This window comes from Semicossyphus pulcher, unplaced genomic scaffold (assembly GCF_022749685.1).
Source record: "Semicossyphus pulcher isolate SPU_LCO1_2020_fin unplaced genomic scaffold, fSemPul1.0.p SCAF_1, whole genome shotgun sequence".
NCBI lineage: Eukaryota > Metazoa > Chordata > Actinopteri > Labriformes > Labridae > Semicossyphus > Semicossyphus pulcher.
The window spans coordinates 9,045,115-9,065,046 of NW_027211603.1; the positions used below are offsets into that span (position 1 = coordinate 9,045,115).

General features: G+C 39.4%; 1 protein-coding gene across 1 annotated transcript; it reads right to left on the minus strand.

Moving 5' to 3' along the window:
- Positions 1-882: 882 nt before the first annotated feature.
- On the minus strand, positions 883-19,560 carry LOC138591781 (monoacylglycerol lipase ABHD2). The gene is made up of 12 exons (XM_069662473.1): positions 19,396-19,560; positions 17,139-17,191; positions 16,588-16,626; positions 16,108-16,323; positions 12,377-12,552; positions 11,364-11,531; positions 10,616-10,799; positions 9,477-9,569; positions 8,584-8,685; positions 8,383-8,452; positions 8,203-8,287; positions 883-4,961 (listed from the first exon to the last, which is right to left on the minus strand). Exons 4-12 carry the CDS (start codon positions 16,314-16,316, stop codon positions 4,753-4,755), a joined length of 1,296 nt encoding a protein of 431 aa, XP_069518574.1. The 5' UTR covers positions 16,317-16,323; positions 16,588-16,626; positions 17,139-17,191; positions 19,396-19,560; the 3' UTR covers positions 883-4,752.
- Between the last annotated feature and the right edge of the window lie 372 nt (positions 19,561-19,932).

Genomic DNA, 19,932 nt, shown 5'->3' on the forward strand with positions numbered 1-19,932 from the left:
TTTGGTTTATTTTTAGATTATTTTTTTGGCCTTTTGGCTTTATTTATAGGACAGCTGAAGATAGACAGGAAATGGGAGTAGAGAGTGGGGGATGACATGCACCAAATTATCGGCAGACGGGGAGTCGAGCCTGCAATCAGTGCGACGAGGATTGTGGCCTCTGTACATGGAGCGCCTGCTCTACCAACTGAGCTAAACAGCGCCCCATGTATAGCAGTTTTTATTCCCTAAATATTTTCGTCACAAAATCACACATAAGGCGGGGGGGGTTGAACTGAATCTTTGGTGTGTAAAGCAGTAAAAAGTACAATGTATCAGTCTTAAATTTTGTGGAGTAGAAATATTAAGTTTCATAAAAAGGAAATAGTCAACTTAAGTACCTGAATTCGCACACTAGGACTGTATTTAAATAACATACGGGCCGAAAACCAGTTTATCTACAAATTTTGTGCCTAATGGTTACTCCTTATAGCTGCAGGTCATGTCAAACATACAACATATAGCTGAGAAACACAATAAACCAAGTGTGGAAGTAGTATTTTCACCATCCATTCCTCTTTAAGAAACAGATAATTAGAAACACATGTGGGGGAGAAAGACAATCTAAAAGGTATTTCCACTGTATTGTCACCATAAGGAGACTCTAATGTCCCAATCTAAGTAGCCTCAATTGTACAGGGGAACAATTACAATGCGGTTGCCACAAGGGGGCTCACCTGCATCACAATCTCCAAGTGTATGTTTTGCAAATCCTATCATGCAATCTAATGATAGGTGTAAATCACAATGATAATATGTTATGAGCTACGTCTACGTAGGTTTTCTTTAAAAACGAAAAGGAAACTGTTTTTTCTTTTGAGAAAATAATTTATTTTGGAACACAATAACCATATTTCCTCACATTAGTAGATCACACACACCACTGGTTTCTCTTCAACAAAAACTCCCAGTGTTTAATAACAGAGTACATCATGTTGTGTGACTTTGTGTGCCCCTTCCTGTCACCGCCACATCCTTTATCTGTCTTTCACCATCAAAATGTTTGTTAACACTAAATTAAAGCTGTATAATGGAAACACACTGTGGGCTCTCATCCACTTTTTTTTAGTCTGAAAAGATTAGTAATGAATTTTAGAGGACCACAACACAGGGCAATGGTCATCCCAATACAAGCTGTATTTTCTGTTTAGTGGTCATTCAAATTATCTAGAGAGGTTACTATTTCAATTTTCAGTTTCCCAGCAATTAAAAAACATGAGCCCACAACCTTGGAAAAACAAGATGGCTGAAGCACTGGGGTTAGGATAAATACAGCGGAGCATATAAAACAACATTTCACATCCCACACTCCAGGAGAAAACTATCTTAATGTTGATGACACGGTTTGGTCTAGTACACGTGAACACTATTTCCTCTCACATTAGCATTAAAATGACCAGAGAATCCCTCCTGGTCGGTTATTGCCTTTATTTTTCTGTTCCCTCAAATATTTAAATATACACTATCTTTATATATTTCCACTGCTTTTCAGTGTTAAAGTGAAGAAGTTTTGGTTTTTCGTCAATCAGAGGTGGCGGCATGACACAGTATACACCTACTGTATGTTCAACACTCACACTCTGACGCATTTGCACAAGAAAATAATACAAAAAAAGACATAATAACGATACAAAATACAAAAAAAATACCCTAAATAATCAACTAGAAAAAAATACATCCATATATAACATCCCAACCTGCATTTTTGTGCACGGTTGAGGAAGGAAAAATCCTAAAAGGAACAGAAATGTCTCATACTGCAGAAACTGGGTTTGTGCTGGTGTCATCAATGTTCATCTGATTTTCCCACGAGCCAGAACAAATCCAAACCACACATGATTTTTCTTGAAATGAGAGCTATGGACGCATTGAACAATTAACTGAATAATCTCAGTGCTGGTAAATGAGGACATTTTTGCAATTAATGACTAACAGTTGCAGTTCAATCTCCCTGACAGCAGATGGCAACAGTGATTTGTGGTTTGAACGAGGCAGGATGACTGACAGTCTGTAGAGGAAAAGACAAGTTGATGGCTCAGACAGACCGACCCGAACAGTTTTACAGATTTCGATGTTGGAGAAAAAAAGAGGGCACTGGTAATCGATCAGTAATTTGCAGACCCCCTGAGTTAAAAGAGATGATTCTGTGCAGTAGGAGAAGGATATCAGAGTCTTGGCCGATGATCAAAGATGGATTGGAAGATCCCTATTTTTAATATCAATCATCATTGCTGAGAATAATATCTATATTTCATTATATTTTCAAAGAATAATATCCAGCAAAAGAGTTGAAATTTAAGCCAATTACAACTTAAAAACAAACAGATGGCCATACATTTTGATTATAAAATCATCTTTAAGCCACAGAACCACTGAAGTGATAATAATCACTGTTACAGTTTGATGACTGATTGACACTTTTGCTTGAATAGTGACTGAAATGCTTTAACTTTTGCTGGTTTCAGCTGCTTACATTTAAGGATTTGCTGCTGTTCTGTGTCCTAATAAAAGAAGTAACTATGGGCTTTGGGAAATTGTGATGAGAATTTTTCAATTTTAATCTGTTTTAATTTTTAGTTGCAGCATTAAAGTACTCAATTCTGAACCCAAACTATTTCGGTGGTAAAGAATGAACGTTAAGGCTCAGGATAATTAGTATGCAGAGTCGGTGTCTTCTTTAGGACGTTTTTAGTTGTTATCGTTTTATACTCTTAATATTCTGAGCATGTCTATGATTAACAGTGTGTGCTATCATGTGACTTGTCCTTAATATGCAAGACTTCCTGCAACAGAAATAAACTTACGATCAAGCCCGGGTCTTATGACACACAAACAACAAGTTGAGCTGTTGTCAATCACAATGTTTCCCTTCATCGTTTCAAACCACCCATCTGTCTCATCACAGTGTCTCTGACTATAAATTACTTGGCTGGACTGGAAGAAGCTTCCTAAGCCCTTACATCAAAGTTCTCCATTAGATAGGTTTTATAAAGTCCACAGGTCCCATTATTACAGTAGGATTTGAGATGGATTTCAACATTTCACTGCAGTGTTCAAGTTAACGCTCAGCTCAGCCCAGACAAGAAACAAAAAAAGCTTTTGAATGCCGTCTCTGAAACAAAAATATTCCCTTGCAATAAATCCGTCTCATCTCTCTTGCATGCAATGCTCTCCATCTTAGGACACAACAAAACAATCACCAGTATTTTACAAACAATCCACTAAACGAACATTTGGTTTAGCGTTGGTATCCTCAGCCCTCATACTCATCACACCTCACAGCTCAGATTACGGGGAGAAAAACTGCATTACCCTGCTGAATTTTTAACGGACCAATCAGTCGGCTGCATTTTCCAAATCAAACGCCAAAGAATCATTTGCTGGAAAATGCAAAAGTGTATTGAGATGTTTTCACCAAATGAGGTATATACAGGGTTGAGTGCTAGACTGTGTGCAGCAGCAGAAGCTAGCACTGAACCACTTAGACGCTAGCTAGTGGCAGGTCTGTGTATGTGCAGTAGGAGAAGGATATCAGAGTCTTGGCTGGACCTGCAGCTGATCAAAGGCAGATGAAAGAGTAAGAGGGCTCAAAGACACGGACAAAAGACGACACGGGGAACATTTGAGTCATCTAACTTTGCGTCATCATCCTCGCTCCCTCCAGTTCTTCCTATCAGTCACAAGGTGAGCTAAACCATCAATAACCTCCATACTTGCACTTTGACGAATGATGAAAAGAAAGGAAAAGGAAGATAGTGTCATACAGGGTGTAAAGTGCATTGAATCAAAGTGATAGAATGCGACTGCGGGAATGTGCACGAATCCCCCGCTGGGGTTGATCCCTGCTCATGTCTGGTACGCTTTCATTTCAAGTGCCAAACAGAAGTGCTAGGAGGATGTTATGAGCTGGAAAAAATGTGTAAAATCCCATCATAATACTTAATTTCTCTACTGTACATTTTCTACAAAACAACAGAGCAGTTCAAACAAAAGAACAGACATCAGAAAGGGGCCATGAGACCACCCACAGAGAATTTGGATCACACCTACCAAACACAGAAAATCACATGCTCCGTCACAGGTCTTTTACTCTCCGTCTACACAGGCGCACACAGACACACACACTACATCTGTGAGTTACACACGCACACACATACATACTACAAAGACGCTGTGTTGGTTAAGACAGCAGACTAGGCTACATGGCCTTGGCGGTGATAAGCAGTGAGCTTCTTACAGGTGCAGTAAATTGGCACCGACTGCAGCACGGTCCTTGTTTACAGTTTTAGGAGGCTTTTTGTGTGCTCTTGTTTTCACTGGACTATTCTAAAGTGGTGCTCTCACTTTCTTTTCAATGCCAGCTTGACTTCATCTTGTCGTATTTGGTCAACGCCTCCATTAGCCAAGGATCATTGTCGTGTACACGCAGAGAAACAAAGTGTTCCTGCTTTGAATTCAAAGTCTTCGGAAAAGAGCACAAAGGCAGTTATTTGTTTGTGTCCCTTCACATACTGTAAGGTGACGGTGATTACAAAGGGGATCTGTGGTGAAGGCGTGGTAAAGTGTGTGTGTGTATGGGGAAATACGGGTCGGGCAATGTGTGTAGCACCAGAGGAGAAGGCAGAGAAGAGAGTTTAAGGTTGAGTTCAGGTGTCTCCTCAGTGCTGGGACAAAAGGGTTACAGAGGAAAAGAGGTGAGAGAGATACAGAGGTTTACGCTTTCTCCTCTGTGCAGGGGCTCTCACTCAGGGGGCCACTTTGGCACGGCGGTTTCTGTTTCTCCCACTGGCACATGGCATTGGCGTAACCCACAATCACTTTGTCCATCCAGGTGAGGGGCTGAGGGAAGAGCACCGCGCCTTCGAAGAAGCCCAGGTGGCCTCCGTGTAGCGTCAGGGAAAAGACCACGTTTGGCTTCTTTGCTAAAGGATGACACAACACACAGGAATTATGGTCTGTACACCGAGCAGTGTGTACACTTTAATATCTGAAAACCAACAGTGGACGTGTGACCAAATATGGGCTGGACAGGGATTATTTTTTGCCTGTTATAGATAGCGAGGGTGTGTTTGGCTGGTCAAACAGATAACAGCATGACTCAGCTCCTGGCAGGTATGCTTAAAGTAGCAGCTACCACAGCTGAGCGTATGAGCGAATCAATAAGTGATGCAGTTTTTAAATAAGTGAGGCTGTGAATGAAGAAACACATTTCTTTTCTCTTAAATTATAAAATTATTTTTTATAAAATTGGCTCTGAATGGTTCATTTATTTCTTCCAATGTGAGACCTTGGTGTGATATAAATATTACAGGACACTTGAGGCAGGTTTAGGCAGCCTCAAGCTAATAACTTATCCAGCCTGTACTGATCCCTGACCTCAGCCCCATAACCTTTTTTCGGGTGAACTGGTACGCCAAATCATCTTCCTTGTCGGTAAATGGGATCAAATTCCTGCTGCCATCTTCAATATATTGTGAATGGCTTTTAAAAGCAGCACATTATTGCTCATGGTTTTGGAAAGAGATGTTCAACAGTCATTTTGGGGTATAATGTTCAGGTGTCTACATACTTTTGGCTGTGTTGTGTCACCATAAACAACTGACAAAACAGGATTCAGGGCTACAGCTACAAACCAGATTTTAAAACTTTACTGAAGGGACCGAGGTTGTGACAGGTGCTACATTTGTTTTTCCTAAGTCTATAAATACATGTAGAATTACTACCTTGCAACTGTATGCTCCCAAAAACCAGTCACATTGCATTTTACATTCAGCCATGTGTCTCAGAGAGAATGAATGGGGGGTGGTTGTTTTATAATGTATGGTCAAAATATCTGAAAGATTACAGCAGAAGTACACCTATAATAAACACACGATAATCAGTTACATAAAAGGAGATTGTCCATTAATCAAATGAGCTGATGCTGTCGTTCTCAAGCACTGATTAAAGAAATTCCTCCAGGTGAGATATTAGTTCACAAGATATGGATGGACATGAAGTCACAGACCTTAACCTTCGAACACTAAAATCTAATCCGTTTATCTTGAAGTCCAAGTGAACATTAGTGCCAAATCTGTTGACATTGCCTTCGAGCATTCCTGAGATACCAAGTCAATACGAATGAGACAGTTGGACATGTGTTGAGGCGGACAGAAAGACAACCTAAATCCATTCACTCTGATTTCATTTCACAATAAACCCTGAACTCCTGCTGGATCATCTCAACACGGTAGAGAAACCATTACTATGTTCTTATTGCTGTATGAATCTATTGGAGTCCTGCCGCTGTGGACTCCAAGGCAGAGTGGTCTCATGAAAGGGATTGGCCTGAATCTTTTTATTCTCCTGCTCTTATCTGGGTTAGTGGGTGAGCCTGATGCGGTTGACTAGTGATTAAGATCCCACAGGGCTTTAACCACTGTGCACTATGCATGACAGCTGCTGAGCTGCCACGGGACAACCGAGTGATCGTCAAGACCTGGGGCTACTGTTTCACCAGGCTCTGACTGACAGGTGGGAACAGAATTATGTGGAGAACGGCATGTACTTTGAAAAAAGATGTTCAAACATGTTGCCTGTTTTACTGGTGCTGCAGTCATACCTGTTAAACTTTATCTTATATTTATCTTATATTGCATCACAGCCACATTCACAACCCTAATGGAATAAAGAAAGACACAACACACCCAATCAGAGGTGAGTATTACTTAATACTAAGCTGTAAACTCTTATCAGACGTCTTTATATAAGCTAATTACAGCACCAAGACAGCGAGTGTATTTCTGTCCCTTCCTGGTAGCCTTGTGTCTGAGTCACTGTGACATATTTTAGGGCAAAGGTGGCAGCTGATCCTCTTTTCAGCAAGTGTTGCTCTCAAGAGACATATGTAGGATAGTCGCATGAACTTCCAGTCAGGACTCATCCGCCCACACAAACACCCTCACATGAGGGATTTTCCTTTACCAAAATAGTACAAGTGGACAGTCAGTTTAAATATAGCTCAGGCTGAGGAGAAGTAACGCTTGATTAGACTCTGTGTAACCTGGACGTAGTTTGAGATTAGATTGGCTCTGCTTGTTTAGAAATGAGCCTCAAATACGCTGCATGGTCCATTGCAGATTTAAATCTTTGATCATGGGATGTGAAGAAGTAAACAGATTCACTCACTCAGCTTTATGTTTGAGTGATTGTTACAGCTGCAGTAACACACCTTTTCTAAGACTGTTGACTATCTTCCTCAGGGTGTGGAGCCAACTCATAAGAAGGCCTTTTAAAATTGCTTGACATGCTTTTTACTTTGAGAACAAAATCTGGGTTGTCAGTTGCAACAATTACAGTCAGACAGAACAGGCCTGTTGTATAAAAAAACACGATGACTCAGGAAGAGATCGACTGCAAGTATGTAACACAATGTGTGTGCAGGTATATGACAAACTCCAGTACAGATTTTCACTCTACAGAGCCAAGTGTTATTTTTGGCACAGTATTAAATATTCAGTTCTAGTTTTATTAATTTTTCAGGTTGTCACTGTTTTTCAAAATTAGATGATAAAATATCAGATGCAGCATTCAATTATGTGCCAGTTTTACTGAGAATTTTACTGTTCTTTCTTAAATGTAGAGATATTTCCAAAGGTTACAGAGCTACCCTTTCTTTTTAAAATCAGTTTAGAATAAAACAATACTTCTGGGTATTTTTTTAAAGATTCTTTTTGTGGATTTTTTATACCATTATTATTGAAACGGGGTAGAGAGAATGGGGGATGACACACGGCAAAGGGACGAGGGCGGGAGTTGAATCCGGGGCCGCTGCATAGAAGACTGTAGCCTGTAAACCGACGCCTACATATAGGTATTGTTGATTTAAGCAGGGTTTAAAGTAAGAAAACATATTTAGGTGTTGTCCTTCAAGGTTATTTTTCAGTTGCTGGCACTACATTGAAACAAGACTCCCTGCACCTCAGTCATTGTTTGTCCCTATTCGTAAAATGTGAGTGGAATCAAATGAAATACACTACATTCAGTGTTCTTGCTAGCAAGTAAAAGCCCAATAAATCAATAGATCATAAGAATCTTAAAATTGTACCAGTGAAAATGGTTAACAAGAGTTTGTACGGATTTTCTAGTACTGCTATTGTTGTCATGACACATGATCTGAGTTACCTGCTAGTGTGCGAGGGATGGTCAGCAGTGAGTCATGAACCAGAGGATCATCTGCAGAGTTCACTAACAGCAGTGGCACCTTTACCTGCAAGGAAAATCCAGACATCATAAATGTGCACAAACAGACAAAAATCTAAACATAACATGATGATGTATGTTGTATGCAAAAACAGATCTTACATTGTGGATATAATGTACACAACTCTCCTTCTCGTAGTACTCTTTGAGAGAGCTGTGGCCGTGGAATTTTCTGTGAAAACCCCAAGAAAAGGAAGTGTCACTAAATTCCCCTACCTTACAAAAATTTCACAGAAGTAGCAATGTACAACATCAAAACAACACTGGGAGCTGTGACCTTCATTTGTTTGTTTCTCCACATACCTCATGATGTTGTCGTCAATCTGCATGAGGGACGTTGCTGTCCACAGCCGACCGACATCTGCATCTATTGTTTTAACAGAGCTTCCCCCAAACAAACTGTGCCTGTCACATGCAAAAAATACAAAGGTACACACAGACACACACACAGACACACACACAGACACACACACAGACACACACACAGGCAAACATCATTCATAAAATACGTTGAAATAAATGACTGCTCAATGTGAGGTAAACTGCTCACATATTTTTACAATGCAGTAAGGAACTACACCAAATTTGTTTGGGTTGGTAGAGGATATAAACCTTATGATTTAATTGTTTTTTTAAAAAGTCAGACCCGCCATACAAGCAACCCTTAACTAACCAAGACATAATGAAATGCACGAGGGAATGCAAATGTTTGTCATTAAAATGATTTTACCATTATAGCTCCCTTGTATACAGTCAAGTTAGGAAGAGAGCAGAGAATTTTCTACAATGTGCACTAGCTGCAATAGCAACTTACCAATATCTTCAAATAAAATAACAATATTTGCACAACTCAATTCACTGTTTAAAACTAAAAAGAGGCTGATTTGCATGCAGTGCCTTAGTTAAATATAATTTATAGGCCTCCTAAACCTATAACATATTAGTACTTATATTTACGGAATAAAAGTGACTATCTTAACCTGCTTAACCTGGTCCAATAAAATCTTTGTAACTTAATGGTGAGCCGTAGTTTTTATGCGGAAGTTATGGAACTTGTCTCTTTTGCTGATGTAGTTAGAGAGCTGTCTTTAACAAACACCAGTAAAGTGCAGTGTAAAAATAAAGACATCTACATTCATGAAAAAAAAACTATGGTGAAACAATTTGAACTGTATGTGCAGGACCAGCAGTGATACCTGTGTGAGAGAATAATTTTCTTCATGTTGTCAGCCATGAGAAAGTTATAGAAGCGTCTGAACTGGTCCCACTGTAGGAATGTTTCCTGGGCCCTGAGAGAGAGAGAGGGACAAACACACAGGAAGTGAGCTTTGTGCAGCCTGTCTGCACTCCAAACAACACACTAAATGTCCTGTGTAATCCACCGGACAAAGAGTCACGCTGGTGCAGAGTAGCAATGGTGTCATGCATTAATATGCAGCTCACTGACAGAGACTGGCTAAACCAACACACATCTAAAGATATTTAACAAATGACTGAATGTTATATTAAATGTTAGAGCAAAAAGTAATCAACAGTAATGTTTATGAATTGCACATTCTTTGTAGTGAAGAGGAAAGCTTTGAAAGAAGTGCTGACAGCTCAGATAGGTTTCTTATTTAAAGGAGATGTCATTAAAAAGGAGGAGGGAAAAAACGTAAAATCCCATTTCACAAAAGGCCAGTCACTACAACCCACCCTTCCCACTGCCTACATCCAAACTTGAACAGACACAGCCTGTCATGTCTGCCAAGTGTAGCTGGCTCCATTTAAATCCCAGAAGGTGTGGCTCTGCCCAGCCTAAATAGAGGGCGAGAGTCGGCTCTAACACGCACATGCTGTGGTTTAGAAACATACAGGAATATATTTGTTTGTCCTGCCGGTTTCACAAGTGTGTCCACAAAGTGTTTATGTTGTCAGACCATCCGTTCAGTTCAGTGCATTCTACACGCAAACCTGCTCTTTATGTCCCATTAATCTAATGACAGGAATTAGATGCACAATATAGAATACACAAGCTGAAAACACACAGACCATCAACACAACAAATTGAGCAAGCTGTGGAAAAAATGAGTTTTTACTATGAGTCTGTCTCTTTAAAAAAAAGGTTTTTACAATATATAAAAAGTTAACAGAACAGCTGAATGATTAAACAGCTGACAAGAGCAGCTTGGTAGACCTAAACATGTGGTTACATAATACAAGCACTAATCATTCTGTGGCATTATGCTGAGCTTCATCAATATTTATTAATGTGTGTACATCTAGTGCTTGTGTAATAAAGGCGCTTTGATGATAGAACCTATTTTAATTAAGAGACGAGAGGACGACGACCCACCTGAGAGCGCTGTACCCCTGACAGACGCTGACACAACACAGCACTCGCTCCTGGTTCGTCCTGTTCTCTCCCAGGAACTTGCAGACAATGTTTCCACCCAGGCTGAAGCCCACCACGATCAGCTGGGTCTGAGGATACGTCCGCTTAATGTAGCCGACCATAGATGCAAACTCCCATGTGCACCCTGTAAGAGTTCAGTTATCGATCAATACATAACACCTCTGTAGGATGGAGTATATTTCTCTGCTCAGCTTTTCCAGCTGAAGGTGCCTTTCGCTCATGGTATGAAATGAGTGTCTCTATCAGATCTTTTGAATAAAGTCAGGGCTGAAATCTCTTATATCTCTAACTCTGGGAGCTTTAGTAGCTCATACAGCCTTTAAGCTTTTACCTTGATGTTGTAATGAGATTCGTCTAAATTAAAGAATTAAAATGCCTTAAACTAAACCAGATTATGTCTCAATGAAGTTAAGGTGTCACGAATTTAAAAATTCGAACAAATATTTCAGCTGTGCTCACTGCTATGAAATTGGTATCTAGGCTTCTTAAGCCTCAACCCCTCCAGACAATTGGATAAAAGCAGTGGACTAAGCTGAAATAATAAATGATGATGCAGTAATGCTGATCAGACCAAATCCAATCCCTTTTTCACTTTAAAAACTGGGTTATCATTCCTACTGTTTCTGCTACTAAAACATGATTCTGAGGTTACTCTCTCAGTGAAGTAAAGTCAGCTCCTATTTCTCACCATAGGTAAACATGCGTGGAGAGGTCAGCTCTATGTTGGGGAGAGCTCCCAGGTGGTTCAGCACAGCACAGCGGTAACCGTCCTTCTGGGCGTAATCCACAAAGGTACGGATGTAATGCTTCTCACTATGGTTACCAATACCGGGGCATATCACCATGGTGATGTCATCTGGTGAAACAGGCAGATGGATCGGAGAGGAGACATATGTAAGCAAAGATAAGAAGGAGAGTATGTCACTCACTAGGCAAAGCACTGCAGCCGATCCAAAATAGATCATTAGGCTGTTTTTCTGTTTCACTCTGCTTCAGCCAAACAGCATTGACATAGTAATGCTAACTAATGAAACTAATGTCATGTGAGTCTTAAGCTTTCTGAGAGGATCACAAGATCAAAGTTGAGGTCAGGGTTCACCTGAGGCATCCAAAGAGAGGAATTCCTCTTTAAAACTGTTCACACACAACTGCACTTCAAGCATGTAGTGCTAGGTTAAGCCTCAATGACTTAAGAGAAATCAGCTCAGGTTAAATACCAGACAAAATATTAAGGTGGACATAATATCACACTGATTATATTCATCCATCTGTTGTCTACCTATATATATATCTCAGGTTGAAATTGTTTATTAAACCTAAGTGCAAGAGGTGTTTATAATCATAACAGATAAATAATAAAGTAATTAGCATACGACACCCGTAATTTGGATAAGGAAAACTCTCTCAGAAACAACAAAATGGAAGAAACATTGAAATTAGAATTTGTAGATCAATCAATAGCTCTAAGAAGGTCAATAGTTGTAGCATAACCAGACTACACAAAAGTAGCTGTATAAAATTACAGGAGCAGCTTCAAGACATAGAACTAAGAACTACAAAATATTAGAGATTTCTATGTTTGGCATGGCAGCAAAGAGCAAATTAACCATCATCTACTACAGTAAATATCGTCCAAATAGCAGAAAACAGCAACAGAGATTGTGTGTAAAAGGAAAAATAGATGTTGATCAAATGCTTCACCTCCTGTTCGATGGTCCCCCACGGGCTCAAACAGGTCAAATGTCGCAGTGGCCCCATCCTGCATGGGCAAGTACTTCCTGATTCCACTGGGGTGAGGTGAACTCACCCGGCCGAGTTTACCATACAGAGCCGTCTGGAGGTGACCGCTCTTGCCCCACAGTAGGGGAGGAATGTACCTGGAAAACAAAATTAAATTTGATCTAGAAATATGAGCTTATAGTACTAATGCACTCGATAAGAGAACAAGGTCAGAGCCCAGAAACACCATTAACACAGTGTTATCGTGCACAGATACAATTGCATAGCTGCTTTATGGCACTTTATGACACTCTGGCACATAGTTTGCATACAAAGTCACATTTCTGCAGCAGCCTTTAAAAGACTGCTCTATGCTCCCAACTGACATCAATGTTTAACATCAGTCTGTTGCTATGTTTTCATAAGTTATGCTGAGCATGTGTACTTGAATTCCAGTGATACCTCTGTAGGAGTTTGCAGTAGGAGTCAAGTTTTAGGATTACGTAATATCCCTTTGAAACATTGTGCCTTGTGTTGTGCATTATCATGAATCACCATCTTATTGCCAAATTAAGAACAAAAGGATGTGAAGAACTTAACAGGAAAACTGTGTCATGTGTTGTTATTTCAGCCACCTAGCCTTGCATACAAAGGAAGGCAACATGAAGGCGATATCATGATCGTATTAATAGCTATAGGGATAACAGCCAAAACAACTATTTGTTTGCTTTTCATGTAATGTTGCAGCCCTCTTAAGGGGACAGAGCTCTGATATCATGGCTAAATGTCATGTCTGGACATGTCCAAAGGGAAAAAAGCAATCTGAGTCAGTGCCTTCTCGAAAAACCTACTTTTATCTGCAGCACATGCTGATTTAATCCAAAATGCCAGAATATTCTTTTGGTTTATAATTTCTTCTTTATTATGTTTAAATGAAAAGTGTTCTTTCTTGTATTTATCACTTATTTTGGTTTAAACTTCACCTTCTTTAGTGTGAAGCATGCATGTAGATAAAATAATACAAATAAAATACATAAATAAAGCTCATCATATCATTGGAAAGTTTAGCACATGTGACACTGTCATTTAGTATAAAGAGTTTATGAAGTTTTTTAAGGGAGAATTTAGGAACATTTTACTTCAACGGGTCAGTTAAAGACAAGCCAGACTCCATCTAAAAACACAGGCTTTTATCAGTACAAATGGGACTTGATGAAAATGACACATTAGCAGGCATCTGATTGCCTCTTTCTCACATTCCCTCAATTATATAACATCCTATCTGGAATTTTTTTTGTCACACTGCTGAATGAAGTGAAGAGGGGCCATCCTCAGAGGCGATGAGATGAGATAAACAAGCTAAAGCACAGACAAAGTGGACACTAATTACGTGAATACAGTAGGAGGACCTAAACACAGAGATAGTAAGTATCAGCGCAGGGTTCAATTACATCAACAGTTACACAAGGCCTTTAACCTGGTATCTCTTACGGTGACAGCAACAATTACTGCATCCAGGAAAATACAGTATTACATAATGGGACTGTCAATCAAAAACCTGACTACTTCCATTTGCTGATAATGTTATCACCTCCAGCATGTATTTGTAGTAGTTAAAGCTTAACCACGCTTTTCTAGAAGGCACTCTGCAGGCTTAATCTATGACTACTGGAAGAGGATAACCTCACCGTTGTAATGTGGACAGGAGGATAAACACACAGCCAGGTTGCCTGAGTTCAGTAACAGGAGGCAAAAAACGTGATAAAACACAGATAGCTTTTCCCTGTTGGTATTTTTCATATGTTGGTATCAACATGTTGATATATTCTCTATTAACAGACCACATTAGTCACTTTTTGACGATTAACACTACAGGCACAGACATGAGGCGTTTTACTAATATAGATAAGCATTTAGCATTTACAAGGTGTTTTATTTTGCAGATAAAATATTCCTAAAACAACACACCTCCAATGAAAACTGTGATTAAAAACGTGTAGTTGAACCGTGTTTAATGTTAAATCATAGAGTTCCCCTTTGAGAGTGGTAAATGTCTCCTTTTTTATACAGTGTACGTGTGTGCTGTTTCCTTTCACAGTCATTAAGTAATAGAAAAAGGAAACAGACACGTCAGTGTGTTTTGATAAAGCAAAGATCTGAGGTCCAGATCAAAGTCCAAAAGTAAAGTCACAGGCTTTTGATGCTAGCAAGGTGGGGAAATACCAAACACTAGCTTTGGTAAAATACAGAAATAAAGATTAAAAGGCATGTCCTTACTATTTGCTAAAAAATGCTTACATTTTGAGGGCAACTTGGTGTCTCTTATACGTAAAGATAAGCAAAGCTTACAGGAACTTCATCATGCTCAACCAAAACAGTCAAGTGGTTGTTATTGCTGTGTTTTTTCTCTTTTCTTTTTACTTCAAATTCTACTTTACTCGTTATTATCATTAGGCTCTGTTTAAGTATGTTGCTTCCTATGTTTATCGGGTATAGATCTGTCTACTATTGGCTGTCTTGCTGTACATCACTGTTGCTCTAACAATCATCAACAAGATTAAAAGAGAATGCTTGGAGGCATGTGTGTGTGACTATGAGTGTCTTTTTTGTCAAATTATAAAAGGCAGAATAAGTTCCTGTGGATAAAATACAACAACAACAAAAATCAAGCTAACACCAAGATGCACTTCAAGGAAAAGTTCATCTGCCCTGTTTTGTCCTCTACTTTAGCCAAAACCCTTGTGTGCATGTTCCCAAACACAGCAGAAGAAAAATCTGTCAACTCTGTCAACCTCCCTACACCCCTCCCATGCTTTCCTCTGTGTAATTGATCTTTGTTATGCAACACCACAGGGGGTCATTACAAACCTGACTTCTCAACAAAACAGAGACAGAACATAAATGATGCCAACACAAACATCAACAATTTCGACAAGTTCCAGGACTTCGGTTATCTAAGTTTCAACAACACACTTAAGCATACATTTCTGAGAGCAAAATTGAGCTGTTCAGGGGGGAATGATAACAAGCCAGACACAGATGTAAACATCAGAGAGGCCTTATGATTCTGTGACACTGCAGCTGAAAGGCAAAGGGCTCAGTAACAATCGGTTATATAAGCAGACACTTGTGACGGAGGCTCAAAGAGAGGCCACCCTACAGAGCGCCTCTGGAGTATTGCAACACCAGCAGACCACAGGACATTAGTGATGCTCATTCAGCATTAGACAGGCAGGTAGAGGTTTATCCCAGCCGCTGATCTGGTTAAGCATACTCAGGAAATACCTGCATCCCACTGCAGTGCACCAACAACAACTGGTTAACATTAGTTATTTTAAATTCAGAAGGAAGATTTAAATCATAGTACACATCACAATTACCCCGAGTGGGAGACTTGCATCGTCATATATATGCAAACATCCTTGCCCTGCGTTAAAGGAGTCTATATTTGTATGCAAGTGTGACAAACCCAGTCTACCTTTGGGACAAACCACGCAAACACAGCCTGATGTTTATTCTTGCCAGAGCTGACGGTAAGACAAGACATCTCTGGCACAGACATGAGGCAATCTCAGGAACACTGATGACAGATGGGACCACCGCCAGACAAACTGCTACCTTCACTGCAGCCCCAGATGGTGGACAAGCAGTGCCATTTCTATGGTAATGCCTTGATTCTTTGTGACAGACACAGAGCTGAGGACAAAACTCACTCTTTGGTCAGCTGAGGACAGGACTTGAGCAGGAAGCGGTTGAGGGGAGTGTCCTGGTAGGTGAGGTCCGGCGGCGCGGTGGGGCTCTTGAGGTTCAAGCAGCGGACAATGATGTAGAGGACTGTGGCCACTGCTGCCAGCTTCATGCCATCGAACATTGCTGGCAGCTCCGGAGAGATGGTGTGCACGTCTGACTCGTGGGTGTTCATGATTATTCTGAAATACAAAACATTGGACCACACTCTTTTCAGTACTTTCCCCTGTGAAGCACAAATGAACAGATATTTCTATTTTTAGTAATAAATTAACAACAAATACACCAACAATTTATTAAAAACAGCATTTATAGAAATAAATTGTATTCCTTTTCATTGTGTATTGAGAATGATCTTCTTGAGTCGTAGGTAAACTGTGATTATGTCAGATATGGACTAAAGCACAGAGATGGAGAAGAGAAATATCTGATGATGTCTGACTGACCTAAATAGTCCTGGTGCCTAAAGCCCTGCAGCAACAGATCTGTGGGAATATAGAGGAAGAGCAACTCAGTCAGATAAGCACAGTCAGTTATTTAATACACTCACCTTAATTACATTACAGCTTACAATGTGCCAATAGTAAGCCTCGCTCTATAGGGGATAGAGGTGCTAGCATTACTTTAAATAATTAACTTTATGTTCGTAAGAATTAATCTGGACTGAATTCTGGACTAAATAACACCACTTCTAATGCAATGCTGTTATAACACTCTTAGGCAAAAGCTTCATATGTTCAGAGTATTAAAAATATCAAATTAACTTCACATAAAAAAGAGGAACTGTAAAGAGCGCAGAAAGGCCACAGTATGTCCTGTTATCATCAAGAAAAGGGAAGTTGAGGTGCAGGATTGTGAAATAGATGAAAATTTTTTCCATTGCTGACAAAGCAGTCAAAGAAAACTGAAAACAAAAGGCTTTAACTGTTGATAACACATGTACAGATGACGCTACATTATGCAAGTATGACGCTAAAAAAGTGTATATTTTACTTACAATTAATGTTCAGGTTAGCCTCCAATAAAGACGTCACAGTGATGTGGTCAAACCTAAAGACAAGCAAAGTAAATACATTGATTCTTTTTATTAATTAATAATTTACCAATATAATTTTACATTTTTTCTTAAACTGTGTTGAAAGTGGCTCAACTCCACACCAGCATCCTGATATCTTATCAATGTCTTGTCACAAACCGACATGAAGCAGCTAACAAGACCTCACCACAAGGTCCGTGCCGTATAAGTCACTACTGTATAATGACTCATCAACTAATGACTAATTTAATATTGATATAACCAACAAGTAAAAATAATATTAAAAGCTTTCTTTATGAAGTGTATTTTTTTCTCTGTTCCTTTAATCAAATTTTAGTAATTTGCTTTAGTTTAAGCCAGTGGTCAGAGGTAAAGAGAGACAAATCATGGATCACCAACACATTCAGTCCACCTGAATGTATTACGGCTTAACACCAAAGTCTATATACTCAAACATGCTCAACAGATATATGGAGCAGGTATGATTATCCATCCCTGTTCCTATACAGAAATGAAGTGTAAACTATTTTATTCAAGTATATCCTGTGAATAATAATATATTTCAGTAATCCTTTAAGCTCTATTCCTTTAGGACTGGTGTATTACCACAGAGAGGAAGTTATAAACACTGCTCTCAGAAAATGTAGAGCATGATTATCACCAACAGAATACAATTGGACTCAGTTTATTGGATACACAGGCACGGACCTGCCCTCCATGCATGACTTATACTGGTCCAGGGTCAGGAAACGGGCAGGTAACATCACTGCAGACCATACACACCCCAGACACAAACTGTTAAAACTTCTCCCCTCTGGCAGGCCATACAGAGCATTGTACGCCAAAACAACCAGACGCAGGAACAGTTTCTTGCCCCAGGCTGTCACTCAGTAACGGTTAACTTAGTCCAAGTGTCAATTCACATTCTCTATATATACTGTAAATACGTCAGCCATCTACCTCTTGGATATAACAACCTGATTCATAACAATATTTATCTCTGCACCTTTGCACTGTTCATTGCACTATTGTCTCCTGTCTATAAGTGTCCCTGTCTATGCTTAGTAATATGTATCCATAGGCCTTTATATAGTAGTTTTAGTTTTTAGTGTCTGTGTTACCTTGTTGAACCTGTCCTTGTTTTAAGTTTAGTCTAGTCAATTTGTGTGTCTGTACAATGAGAGTTAAGAAAATCCGGAGTCAAATTCCTTGTATATGCTCACATAATTGGCCAGTAAAACTGATTCTGACATTAGATTTATACAATAATCAACTGTAAACACACTCAGCCTCAAACAGAGATAGTGCCAGAATGATCCCAAGCTGCAAAATATAAGCTTCATCTATAGACCCGCCCCACATCCACACAGCTAATACCAGTCTCATCCACTGCAAACAAACACAGTGAGTAACCTTATATCTGACAGTTGTGTCTAGCAAATGCCGAGAGAAACTGTGTTTATTAAACGCAACACGATGCCAGTTAATAAATGATCCAATCTAACATGAGAGCCGCTGCTAAGCTCTTCTATCTTTGTCACGACTCCCAACCAATGACTGTATATATATAGATATCTTTTATATTATTATTTATTTATTATCTTTTTTCATTTATATATATTTCTTGTAAATATATATATAGAGAGAGCGATATATAGCTATATAGGTATCTTATATCTTTTTATACAGTCTATGCTACCAACAAGCCAGAAGTGAGGAGTTTACAGCCCCACGCGCACAAATTCAGACGTTAGTAATGTTATTTCAGACGTTAGTAACCGTTGGCTAGCTAACATAGCCATATTATGTACATGGTTTTATCTAGACAGGGACATTGGAGGACAAAAACACAAAGCACGTTAACTTGTATCGTTGCGTTTTGTGTTATGTTTGTCTAAGAGGAGGCCAACGATCCCCGCCGCATCTTTGCTCGCCCTCCCGAACAGAAAATGATAACCATGTCGCCTTTTGAACGAGCTTACTGACCAGTCTGACTATTTTGCGCAGTAACTTTACATTAAGACGATAAACATAGAAGAAGCAGCACAGTTAAATCTAATTTCTTCTCAACCTTAGTTCTGTACTGCCTATTTTAAAAGGCAGGGTGTCGATGACTCTTTAAGGTCCCGATATAAGCCGTTAATTATCGATCTAATGAGATAGCATCATCTGAGCACCGACACAACAGACACAGCAGCAGCATCTTGAGCTTACTTACCTCGGCTGTTGGGGAAATGAACTAACTCCTTGCTGCTTAAAAAGCGTCAGGTCTTTTTTTATATTCGTGGCATTTCGTTTGTTTGTTTGTTTTGTGTTCCTTTAAACCATGGCTGCCTGATGTGTAGGACGCCCTCTTCATTCACTGCTGAAGCTAGCCACACTAGCCAAGGCAGCGACAGTAGCTCTGACACATCTCCAATTCCACTTCCTAGATGAATCTGGAATGAGTATATCGGCCCTCTCATTGGTTCAAATTCACAATGACGTAGCATCAGTGTCTGTTTCCACGCCCGTTATCTATCAAACATAACAATGACATTTTTCACATCCTTTGACATTATACTGTATCATTTTGTTATATTTGATTTTTTTTTAAAACAACCTTTGTTCTGTTACGAACCACCCTCCTCATGACGGTGTTTTAATGAAACTGTTTCAATACATTTTTGCAAATGACCCATTTTTTGACAAAAATATTGCAAACACCTACAAACTCCATAATTATTACTTTAAGAGCCCTTCTTTAATGGATAGA